Consider the following 13,570-nt stretch of genomic DNA (forward strand, 5'->3'; position numbering starts at 1 on the left):
GCACAATGAAGAGAGGAAAGTTCTGGATTAAGTATTGAATAGATTTCCTGAATATTCCAGGATAGCAGATAACTTAAATATTTAAGAATCGTTTTGTGTGAACATATATGAACATATATGTTCACATATAATGTGAATTATAATGAATCAAACTCTGAGACTTTTCTCTGATAATTTTACAGTTTTCCTCCAAAATTATTAGAGATTCTTTAGCAAATTAGCAACTTTTACTGTAGATTCTATAACAAAAAAAAATGCATGACCATTGTGCTGGGTCTCTTGGGGGGGGAATATAACAGTGTACATGAGACAATCTTAAGCCTATTGACTTGTGGGCTCCTGAGTTTGGGGAGTAGCATCTTGTGAGTGTGACATTATGTACGTAAACTTTCAAAGGCAATTAATCACTTCATCGCAAAAGTATTAATACAACCTAATTACGTAATTGCTCCCTCTAAAAAGGGTGTTTAGTTGATGCTGGAAAGCCATAGGCTGGTATTTCAGTTAGCTTTCAATGATTAACTCCAGGTGACACGGTCTCAGATATGAAGATGGCAAATGCATAAAGCAAGGTGTTTGTTTTCTTCTCAGCTGCTCTCAGGATCAGCCACTGACCCGAGCCCATCATGAATGGTTTGCCTACATGGGGTTAGTTTATATAAAACAGTAGCACATTTTATCTTAGAATGTGTGGAAAAGAGAGACACATGTTAGAGTCTTTCCCATAAAGATTTATACTCATGTAAAAAAAATCCTTTCTTTTATGATTAAAACAACACAACTGTAAGCAGCTAACTATCGTCAGAGTTTTAATTTTTTAAAGTTGGCAACTTCACTTCATTTCTGATTTTCTCATATACATGTATACCGCTGATGTGTCAGGTGATTTGAGGGGGTACATACACCCCGAATTTAATGGTAATATCTTCCTCGTATTCATTTATTATGGCCACAATGGCTGGCAGAGGATTCCTGTTTAGTAATAGAAATTTTCCCTTTTTAAGGGAATTTGTTTAAGTTTAAATCTGACTCCTATTAAAAACATTTGTAAACATTAGTACGGATGTAACACGGACTCACCAATTCTAAACGTGGCATGCAAATAAGCAATGTTGGGGAAAATGCTTTGCCTATCCGATGCTGATGCCTGGCAAATGATAGACTTTCCTAATTTCCATACCAATGTCTGGTACTTGCCCATAGGTTTGCTTAAAGAAAAAAAAAAAAAAATCCCCTTCTGCTTTGCTCAATCCCTGACAAAGAGGGGATGGTTCATGAGCGATGACACAAGGCTGGAGTTTTGAAGAGGAAAGACAAGTCTTCAGGACACCGACGCCAATCCCAGCGATGCTGGAGACCCAGGCGAAACAGCTTAGTCAGTTGCACGTACAAAGTTACTTTCCTCTCGTTGGGCTGGAATAAAGCAAACTCAGGGATTATTAAAGACTCCGTTTCATAGAGCTCGATGTTCCCGCCTTCTTGATGAGGTCTGCCACCTACACGCGGCGTGCCTCTGGAGGAAAGGACCCTGGAGAACAAAGGCAGTTCCTGGCTCATCTCCGACTGGTGTCACCGTGGCTATTCAGACTCCATGGCCTCCCAGCTCTGGAGTCACATTCGCTGAGAATTCAATGATCTGTCTTAACCACAGTGACTCATGGAGTCTCCAGTTTCTCTGTGGCTGGGACCCATTTCCCTAACAGGAAGACATATTTTAAATGACGTGAGTGATGCAGAGCTCTCGGAAGGCTTGGGAAGATTTGGCTCGGCCAGTCAGGAGTTCCAAAACTTAGTCCAGTTGGTCCAAGCCCATCAGGACCCGTGTCCTCTGACCATTGCCAAGAATTTCTCACTCACGGCTCTGCAGTGATGTCCAAATGCTGACGCTCGGCACATGGCTATAGTTCTAGGCTCAGGAAGAAAAGGAGGGGTGTGAAAAAGAGAGATGAAATAAGAAATATCATCACTCGGTAATTGTTTGCAATTCATAGGCTTTTCTCAAGCCCTTGGGGCAAGATCATTTAGCTCAGCTCCATGAACAGGGTAGACAAGGGAAGGAGAGCCCAGAGGGAGGACTGGTCCTGCCCTGTGCCCTTGCTCACATCTTCTGATGTGGTTTGCTTCTTTCCTGGCTGACGTTTTAAAACAGCACACCAACTCCAGGTGCGTGGTATAGAAGTGCTCCAACATCCCACCCTTTTAATCTCAAAAACATGCTATCTTATCTGTAGTTGTGTGCCCCTCCCCCCAAATTAGAAGAGACAGCTTGGAAGTCCCTTCAAGATTAAAAAAGAAAAAGAAATGTTTTATCTACGGAGAACACTCGCATCCTGCGCCCACCATAGATGTCTTTCTAAAACCCCCAAACTCTCCAGTCCAGAGCCAAATGGATTGTTTTTCACCGAAACTATGTCTCCTTTGAGTCTTCTGTTTCTGCTGCTGGCTGCGCTGTCCCCCACGTGCTCCGAGTACTGTCCCCTTCCCCCCCCACCCCTCCCCCACCCAGCTCATGCGTGGCCTCAAGTGCTGCATGAAACCTCACACTTCCCCTACCTGCTGGACCTGTCCAGCTGGCTCTGAGTCTGGCCCTGGCTGTGCTTGGCGACAAAATCACTCTGCAATTTTCGCACCGCCATGCTTGTCTGCAAGCTTCATTCCAACTCCTTTTCCTTCTTCGGGATCCTTGCTCATGCTGGATCTAGCGAGAGCTTAGACAGCCTTCTCTGTCTCCCCACCTGCTCCTCCGGGCCCCACAGCCTTCTACCTGCTGGGCTTCTCCCGGCTGGTGTGACTGACTCCTGGCCGAATTTTTGTTCTGTTTCTGATGCAGTAAGTCTTACCCAAAAGGTAAGTTGCCTGAGGGCTGGAAATACACCTCCTTATCCTCCTACTCTCTATCCTTCTAATAGCCCCAGTGGCTTTGCATACACAATTACCTGTTGCATAAATGGTGAATGATTGCTTCCAAGATAGAGTCTTAAAGACCAGGGTGGGGGGCCACAAGCAGGAGCTGTCTGAAGAATGAGTTCTTGTTTTAGATCCTACTGAGTCTTTCTGTCAAGGACTCTTTGGACTATGAAAACAAGAACAATTATGGTGTAAATGGACTTTGAAAATAGCAATAATTAGGTAATTAAAAATGTACTTCAGTTTCATTATGGTGTCCATAAAATTCCACCATCGAAAAACAAACTATTTTAACATATTTTATTTAATATAATTCATGTAATTGTGATTTTTATGTTCCACCTAGTTATGCAATTAAGTAGTACATGGCTATTTCTTACAATTAAACATTGCTAAAATCTGCCGCCAGTTCGGAACACGGAGTATGATATATTTAACAACTTTTTATGCTAAACAGTAGACACAGTTAACATTATATTCATTTAATTCCATTTTAATTAGTTGAATAATATTTTTAAATGTGAATTTAGGCCCAACTAAAATGGCATTTTGCATAAGGTTGTTTTCTTTCACATTACGGATCTGCAACTTGTTGATGTTTCCCACAGTGGACAAGGGCGGCGTGTGGGGGAGGGGTGGGCTTTGAGAAGAGAGCTATGGGTTTCTCCCTTGTCCCTCATTGGTTACATCCATTCTCCTGACACCTTGATTCTAGGAATGCCCCCCCCCATCCCGCCATGTTTTCTCTTCAACAGTCAACCCCAAGAAACTCCCAGAAAGTGTTCCAAGCCTGAGACACGGAAGAAAGTGGAAGGTCTGAGATACCAGTGTCCATCCACACCTCCTAATTTGGGTGGGAGGCCTGGACTTCAGATCTCTGACTGCCTGTCTGCTCCCCAGGCCCTCATTCCACCTCCTTTTCCTTCCTTGGGATCCCAAGTCCAGTGGGAACTTGGGACGCCCTTCCCCAGCTCCCTACCTGCTCCCCGGGGGGTTAGTGTCGTGTCTGACTCCTGGCAGAGTTTTTAACTCTGCTTCTGAAGCATTAGGTCTTACCCAGACTGTAAGTTGCCTGAGCGCTGGAAATACAGCCCACACCAGCCAGGGCCCTTGGTTGCCTGCAGCTCCCCTCGGGAGCTTCTGGGATGCCTTTTTCACATGCTTCTTTCCCACCCAGCCAAGCTGGTGCTGCCAGCCTAGAGGGGCCTAGCCTAGCCTAGAGGGGCCCATCTGTCTGGTGTCAGGGAAGGATTCCCTGAAGCAGTTGAGGTGAATTTCCAGGAATGGGCCGGGATTAAGCAGGAGAAGAGGGGCAACTAGGAGATTAAGAAGGAAAAGATGGGCGAAGGCCCCTTGGTGATATTACATATAGGACTTGCCACTCCTGCTCTCCTTGAGTTTCATTCTAACCCAGGTCGAGGTATCCATAGCCTGGCCAGCCCCTTTCCCGTGGCCTCTGCATGTCTCTCCCTGGTGTGAAGTGGCCCTACAGCTAGATTTTCACAGCCATCTCCTGTTCTCCTCCTCTTGTCTCCTTTCCTTCGCCCTCCCCTGCTACTGAGTGCTGACTCTTAAATGAAGTGTCCTTAATAAGGCTTGTGTCCTGCTGCCCACTCTAAAAGCAAGTGCCCACCTTCTCTCCTGGCCAGGCAGAGTTTGCTCTCAGTGGCTGTGGTTATTGGCCCTACTTTCCTCCCGCTGTCCCCAGAGAGGAAGCCTGCACCCAGCCAGCCCCATTCAGGATACCTTAGCTGGAATCCTGCTCCAGAGTAGGAGAAGGATGTGGATGGGGATGGCTCTTGCTTTTTTTTTTTTTTTTTTTTTTTTTAAGATTTATTTATTTGTATTAGAGAGAAAGAGAGGGAGAACTGGGGGAGGGGGAAGAGGGAGAGAGAAAATTTCAAGCCCACACTCGGGGGCTCTAACTCATGACCCTGAGATCATGATCTGAGCTAAAACCCAGAGTTGGCCACTTAACTAAGCCATCCAGGCTCCTCAGTGGGCTCTTGATTTTGAGGAATCCTCACCTCGGGGTCCAGACAGTCCCTTTTGTTCCCAGGGAGCACTACCAATCACCCCCTTTGAACGACAAACCCCACCCCAGGCCCTTCTGCCTTTGAATTACCCTGGCAGATTCCCAGGCTTGGCTGCCATTACCCTGACCCCGCAAAGCACCTTCCTGGAGCTGCCTCTGACCCTCAGGATTCAATGAGATGAGACATGGGAGGGCTTAACGACCAACAGGGTGGAAGTAACAATAACTAATAGTTATTGAACACTTCCTCAGTATTTAGCACATGACATCAATCATACAATTTAGTTCTCCAACAGGCGCAAATGTCCCTGCTTCAGGTATCCTGCTTAGGACAAGTTATGGGCTGGTCCAGTCATACCATCAAGGGAGAGAACCAGAATCAGAACCCAGATGACCGGTCCGTGTCCCTCACCACAACTCTGTCCTGCCTCTCCAGCAGGGGACCTAGCAAAGAGCAAGTGTCCAATAATTAGTCACTGTTGCATTGAATCCTAGGGAACGCTCTCCTTTCCTGTGCCCCGGCTGCGTTTGCAGCTGGGGACTCCTGACTGTAGGATGTTCAGTGTAGGATAGCAGTTCATTTCAGCAGGTTTCTCTGCACCCGGCTGGCTTTAAGGACAGGCTCAGTCTCAGGCTTTCCACATGGAGTCACTCAGGTCTCTGCCTTGGGCTCTTGAGTCTTTTTGAACTCTGCCAGGAAATCTGTCAGTGCCTTGCACCTAGTATCTGGTAAGCTGGGGTGTCCATCTTGTAAACTGGGGTATTCTGGGCATCAGGATCCTGACTGCCCTAGGCATCCATCAGGGGTAGCTTCTGTCTCCCTCTTGGTTCCCCCAGCTTCAGCTCCACCTGATTCTAACCCCTAGACATCCTAAAATCTCAGAATGCCTTGGGCCATCAATAACTCAAGTCATAGTGGACGCTGAATAAGTGGTCTTCAAGAAGGTAGTGACAGTGTTTAGGTCTGCACATGGAAATGCGTGTTGTCAGACAAAATGGAGAGTGAACCTGCCACAGTCCATAGATTGGGGTTCAGCATTAGAAAAGCCAGGGTGTGTGTTCCTTGCTCTGATGGAAAGCCAGCCATGACAGACCCTGTGCAACCTGTGCTTCCCATATGCTAGGCACAGTGCTATGACAATTCTTGATTCCCATACCAACCTGGCAAGTTACATATTATTCTGCTCACTCTGCAGAAGAAGTAGGGAAACTCAAGAATATAGCAGGTGTGTTTTATTTTTGTCCTCTTGAATCCTTTTCTTTTTTTCTTCTGGTAATAGCTTGATGTCCCCTAGCATACACCCCTTTCCCTATATGCAGTCTTAGTGGATTGTAGTCAACCTTTCCTTGCTAAGAGACAGACATATAATACAGCCTGGCCAACCAGGCTTTCTCTTCTGGGGATCTGAATGCTGGCAGGAAGGAGAGAGAGATGGAAAATGAGTTGCACCAGCACATGTCAGAGGACACAGCATTAGTTCCTGCAGCCTAGATCCTGGGGATGGTTGGTCCTCATCCTTTCCAAGACCCCTAGATGCTCACCTTATTTTTGATTACCTAAGTGACCTAAATCCTCTTCACATTGGCCAGAGTCTTTTTCTATTGCTTAAAATCCAAGAACCCTGTGGGATAGAGAGGCCTACATTCATTCATCCATCTACCCACCCATCCAGCCAGCTGGTCATCTTCTCTATGCATCCTCTGTGCTGGGGGACAGAGATACTTTCTGTGATCACCAAGGGGAATCATTTGTCACAGATCAGGGAACTTGTCCTGGTCACACAGAGGACTATTCCATGAACTGGTATGGCATCAAGACAGATTACCCAACATTTTGTACTAGTTTATTGACCTGAGTGCTTTGTCTATTTATTTTGCAAGTATCAGTCAACTGATAGTTTCCTTCACTGAATGAAACTATAGTGTGGACAAACATCACATATTTGAGACCATGAGAACAATTTCCTCAGACATTCTTCCATCCAGTTGGCCTGCCCATTTTTTCATGGGGGACTTCGTGAGGGATAGTTAGGGTTAAAAGAGACCCTAGTGAAGAATCAGAAGACTTGGTTCAATTTGTGGATTTATCACAAAATTCCATCCTGATATTAGGTTTGTTGGTTCTCCTCTCTGTGAGTCTCAGTTTCTCTTTAAGTCAATTGAAAAGTTGTTCAGGTGACTTCAAATGCCTTTCTGTTTTGGTATTTTCTAAATATCTTCTGTCAGGGAGAAGCCTTTGCGATGAAGAGAGGAAAAAGCTGCTTCTCCCTGTGATTTAAGATTCTGAAAGGCATAAAAATGGTTAAGCTTTGCAGCACTTTGCAACATTGATAAAAAAAAAGTGTGTACTTTAATTTCTAATAAAAAAATCAAGCAGGTATGAATAGCAATAAAATTGCTCAAAAATTGTTCAAATTGAAGGGAAACAATTGGAAATGGATTTGGAAATATAATGTTTAGCTAAGCAAGCTATAATGTTCTGTTATTTTAATCAGCATTGTAAAGTAATTTAAATGATGGAGGAAGAGACTTTTATACTTTAATATATAATCACTTTTTTCAATGCATTCATCAAAAGGCATTTCATGTTAATGATTCTATGGCTGACGACAGACACCAACAATAATGGTCTCTTGCCTGTTTCCAATTTATGTTTGGAGCATTTTAGATTTAACTTTTTTTTCCTGCTCTTCTCTATTAGTCTTAAAGGAAAATTCCTGTAATTTTGGAAGAAAACGTGTTACCAAATGTTTCAAAGATATAAAATGTTTTAAAGAGAAATCTGGGCTATTTCCCTAGCACTATTTCTTCTATAGCACCACAAAGTTGGGACAGAGCTCAGGGATTGTCTGAACACCTTACCTGCTGCCAGGCCCTTGAAACTCAAAAAGAATGAATGTGTCTTTTCCTTTACAAATCTTCTCCAAAGAGAGGTGAAATTCTCTCATTCCACGGCCATTTTGCCTGTGACAAATAAATTCTCATTGATAATTAAAGATTCTTTATGAATAAATGGCAGAGAAAGATTCTTTCCTATTACTGAGTTTATGTTTACCATTATCAAGTGACTCTTTCCAAAAGTTATTTTTTAAAAGATTTTATTTTTTTATTTGACAGAGAGAGAGAGAGAGATCACAAGTAGGCAGAGAGGCAAGCAGAAAAGGGGTGGAGGAAGCAGGATCCTTGCTGAGCAGAGAACCTGATATGGGGCTCAATCCCAGGACCCTGAGATCACAACCTGAGCAAAGGCAGAGGCTTAACCCACTGAGCCACCCAGGCGCCCCTCCAAAAGTTATTTTTAAGGAGTCACTTGAAAATTTCTTGCTGCAGCCTGAATCTTTACTAAATCCTCATGATAGAAGAGAATATAAGCAAGCTAAAGACTTGTTGCCATTTCCAGAATGGTAATGGTAAGAGCCCCCAAGATTATGGGGCCTGACCTTGCCCTTGCAAGAACCCTCTTTCTTCTCCAAATAAAAGATGTTTTTGTGCCATCTGTCTTACTTCTGCCCATATTGGTACTTGTTTGTTGAGGAAAATCCATCCACCCCTTATCCATCCACCCACACATCCACCCACCCATCCATTCGCCCATCCATCTGCTCTCCATCCACCCATCCACCAACCATCTATCCATCCATCTCTCCAACTATTCATCCATCTCTCCATCCATCCATCCATCCATCCAACCATCCACCCATCCATCCATTCAACTATCCATCCATCCATCAATCACTCCATCCATCACTCCATCCATCCGTCTATCACTCCATCCATCCATCGACCCATCACTCCATCCATCCATCCATCCACCCATCACTCCATCCATCACTCCATCCATCACTCCATCCATCCATCCATCCATCCATCTGTCTATCACTCCATCCATCCATCCATCCATCCATCACTCCATCCATCCATCTATCCATCACTCCATCCATCCATCCACCCATCACTCCATCCATCCATCCATCCATCCATCCATCACTCCATCCATCCATCCATCCACCCATCACTCCATCCGTCCATCCATCCATCCATCCATCCATCCCTCCATCCGTCCATCCATCCATCCACCCATCACTCCATCCGTCCATCCATCCATCCATCCATCCATCCATCCATCACTCCATCCATCCATCCACCCATCACTCCATCCATCCATCCATCCATCCATCCACACATCCATCTCCAGAATTTCCCCACAATAAGAATAAATCATAGTCCTAGATGTGTCCTTATAGCCATCTGAACACTATTTTCAAACTGGAGAGTTTCTAGTTTGGCTATCTAGAAACATTTTCGAAAAAGGCAGTCTAGTTTTTGGCAGCTGAGCTGAGACTGTGGAGTTAGGCTCAGACTGCTAAGGAGTTGAGGGAAATTTGGTGACAAGCTCCAGGAGTCTGTTTTAGGTTGAGTTCGCCTCACATGGAAGGTCTGGCAGCCATTCCTCTTTGGGCTGGGCAGTGAGGGGTCGGGAAGCAATGACAGACTTCGGGTGGGCACTTGTAGCCATACACTGCTTGTTGTTCCCTGAAAGCTGCTCTGGGAGTACAAACGGCATGGTGGTGGGTTGGTGCAAATGCAGAGATACGGTCAGCTGGGTCTAGAACAGAGCAAAGAGGCGGTGCAACAGGGAACTTCCACCTACTGTCTGTGAGTCCCTAAAACTCTCTGCAGCTTGGTTTGCACCCACGTAGATACTAAGTGTTAACAGGTCCTGTGTTATGGCTGATTGTGGGAATTGCATGAAGTAACAAGTATAAAGAGCTCAGCAGGGAACCTGGTGAGCAGTGTGACTGCTCAGTTGTGGGCTTCCCAGGAAGCCTGTGGGAAGGTGCATTCGATAGTGCGGAATAAGTCAGTCTGGCTCCTGATGTCATGGGGAGGAATTCCTCCTGTTCCACCATAAGAAGGTTGTGACTCGCTAGGGAGAGGAGACATAGTGCACAAAGCAGCCCTTGGAGGACACAGGCAGAGCAGAGATTCCAATCCTACAGAGGACAAGGAAGGTCACAGTCAGCTGGAAAAATGTCCCATTTTACTAGTGATCAAGTAATGCATACCACAACATCAGTAAGTCAACATTCTGCCTGAAATCTCCCAAAGATTAAAAATCAACAGTCTAAACTTGGTTGGAGTAATTATGGGGAGATAACAGCAGGAATGAAATTTGCTAGGACAGAGGCACAGTGTTACTGTATGTAATTTACACAGTTCTGCTATGGTGTGCACTGACTTTAGAAATTTCCTTCCAACCTAAGGTGAGATTACCTCATAGGAAGTTTCTCAAGATAGTTTAGCAACATATATTAAAGGCCTTAAAAATGAATCTTTGATCCAATGATTCCATTCTGGAGAATTTTTCCTGGAAATCATCCTATATGTCCACAGATGCTTTGGGCAACAACGGGCACCTCAGTGTGGTGTCTAATAGAATTGATTGAACTGTCCAATAATGGTTGAGTCATTAAAAAATTATGGTATGCACACACAGTGGAATACTATCAGGTTATTAAAATGCAGAGCACAGCATAAGGAATGCAGCCAATGATATTGTAATGGTGTTGTAAGGGAACAGATGGGAGCTACAATTTTGGTGAACAGAACGTAATGTATCAACTTGTCAAATCACTAAATTATACACCTGAAACTAATGTAACATTGTGTCAACTATACTCAGGAAAAAAAGATGTGATACACACACACACACACACACACACACACACCCTAAATGGAATATTACTTAGCCCTAAAAAAGAAAGAGGTTGCCATTTGTGATAACATAGATGGGCCCAGGGGGTATAATGTTAAGCAAAGTAAGTCAGACAAAGAAAGACAAATACAATATGATTTCACTTAAATGTGGATATAAATAACAAAACAAGTGAACAAAAGACACAGAAACTGACTCAAATACAAAGAAGAGACTGGTGGTTGCTGGAGAGGAAGTTGGGAAGGAAGGGTGAAACAGATAAGTGGGGTCAAGAGGTACAGACTTTCAGTTAAAAAAAAGTAAGTCAAGGGGAGGTAAAGTACCAAGTAGGAAATATACTCACTAATACTGTAACAACATTGTATGGTGACTACCCTTGTCATGGTGAGCATTGATTTACGTAAAGAATTGTCACCTCACTCTGTTGTACATTGAAACTGCTACAACATTGTGTGTCAACTCTGCTTCAGTAATAACATTTTTTTAAAAGGAAAAAAATAATGCAGAGTAGTAGATTTCTTTCTTAAATGGACAAATGTTCATAATGAAAAAAGTGATAAATAAAATGAAATTAAAAAGGAATATATATGATATGGCCTATTACCTATGATGCATGTATGTTTGTATCTATCATCTATCTATCTATCTATCTATCTATCTATCTATTTATCTATCTATTATCTATCTGTCTATGCATTTCCTGGAAAATACTATACAATATAACAGAAATGTCATTAGTCATTTCTAAATTTTAATTTTTGTCATTTTTTTGTAAAATACTCCATATTCACTAAGTTTTTTCTATTTTGTCTCAAAATCCTGGCTTTATATTTTTATATTTAGAAAAAAATGACCAGTAGATGTTATTTCCAACTAAAAATGAATCTCCATGCTTTCTAATATTTAATGTTGTAATTTGGTTTAAAAGAAGTAATTTCCAACTTAAAAACATCATGGTCATGGTCTTCCAGAGAAGGAAGTGGAAGTCCACGAGCAAGAGAGGCTGATCAGGTTGGACAGGGGAAAGAAAGGGACTTGCACTGTGCTTGGTTCTCCTTCCAGTAGCTAACAGATGGAAGACAGCAGCAGATACATGCTGATGCCCACATTAGTTCTTACTCAGTTTACCCATAGCATCTTCAGCTCTAGTCAGAGAAGATTAGACTTAAGGCACATGTCCCAGTCATATATAGCTTCTTTCTTTGGGTATAGCTATTCCTTTTGTTAGGCTTTTTTAATACAAATATGAGTATTTTTAAATTAAATTGTCTGATTTCCATAAGAAAAAAAAACCATTTGCCTAACACATTGGGATATTCTTCAGCAATTTGACATTCTTTATAAATAATATATACAAATATAAATATGTATTTACTTTTAGGTACATGAATCTTCAGAGCTTTTATTTTTTCCATGTCGTTTTTCATTTTTATCTTTACCACAATCATCCTCACCTGTAGATTCATATTTTAAAGTAGCTTTATAATTTTCTATTCCATTTCTGTGTGTGTTGGGGTATGTGTTTGGGATGAGAGAGAAATTTATTTTAATTAAAAGCGTCCTACCAGGAGCACCCAAGTATCTAACAGAGTCACTGGTGAATTTTATCACATGTTAATAAGAAGTAATACCAATATTACACAAGTTCTTTGAGAAAGCAAAGAAGAAAGGAATATGTCATAGCTTTTTTGATAGACCTGGCTTAATACTAGTACCACAACCAAAAAGGCATTAAAAGAGAAGAAGAAAATTATGGACCAATATTTTTTATGAACATAGATGCAAAAGTTCTTAACAAAATAAGAACAAGTTAAGAATACATCATAACTAAGTTGACTATTTAAAGAATGCAAGGTTGGTTTAACATTCAACTTAATCTAATTCACCAGGTTTACTAAGATAAAGAAGCAAAGAATCATGTCATAATCTGAATAAACACAGAAAAAGCATTTGTTAATTTTCCATACCTGACCTTAAAAAATCTCTTTGCAAACTAAAAACACAAGGAATAGTTCTCAGTCTGATAAAGAGTTCTCCTTAAAATAAAAACCAATGAAAACATATTCTTTATTGTAGTGGAGGGTCCATCAATGTAATAGGAGAAAAAGAAAGGAAAGGCACTAAATTTGAAATGAAAGAAATAAAACCATAATTATTCACTGCTGTAGGATTATCCATGTAGAAACCCCTAACAAATCTATAAGTAATTAGAAACAATAATTAATTTAGTAAACTTATTAGAGACAAGGTCAATACTGGAAAATCAGGTGTATTTTATATATCAGCAAGAAACAATTGGAAAGTATGCAAGATAAAATAAAAAAAATAAGGGAACATGTGTAAGACTTCAACACTGAAAAGTATAAAGAATGTTGTGAGAAATTAAAAAAAGACCCAAGTAAATGAAAAGAAATGAAGATATTCGATATTGTTAGGATACCCTTTATCCCATAACTGAGTCAAATCCCAGCACACTTTTTTTTGAAGTGTCAAGCTGGGTATAAAATGTATATGGAAATCTAAAGGACCCAGAATGATGAAAACAATATTAAAGGAGATAAAATGTGGGTATTTACACTACTTGATTTTAAGAGTGCCTATAAAACTACTGTAATTAAGACAGTTTGTATTGGTACAAAATGGACACATGAATTAAGGAAACAGAATACAGAATTTGATTCAGAAATACAGAGTTGAATAAAGACATTTATTTACACAGTCGAATTTTGACAAAAGCTATAAGACAGTTCAACAGAAAAAAATATTTTCAGCAAATAATGCTAAAATGGAGGGATGACCATATTGGGAAAAAATGACCATCAAACTCTACCTGAAATCACACAGAAAAATTAAGTTGAGGAAGACTGTAGATCTAAATGTAAAATTAAAAACTATAAGACACTTAGGAATAA

At 41.7% G+C, this 13,570-nt stretch overlaps 1 protein-coding gene across 1 annotated transcript; it reads left to right on the forward strand.

Moving 5' to 3' along the window:
• Positions 1-8,602: 8,602 nt before the first annotated feature.
• On the forward strand, positions 8,603-9,109 carry LOC116580168 (circumsporozoite protein-like; the record flags this gene model as incomplete). Its single annotated transcript, XM_032326269.1, has 1 exon — positions 8,603-9,109. A coding segment is annotated over one exon (507 nt), but the record flags the coding sequence as incomplete, so codon positions are not given.
• Positions 9,110-13,570: the final 4,461 nt, after the last annotated feature.

The sequence above is a fragment of the Mustela erminea genome, chromosome 19, assembly GCF_009829155.1.
Source record: "Mustela erminea isolate mMusErm1 chromosome 19, mMusErm1.Pri, whole genome shotgun sequence".
NCBI lineage: Eukaryota > Metazoa > Chordata > Mammalia > Carnivora > Mustelidae > Mustela > Mustela erminea.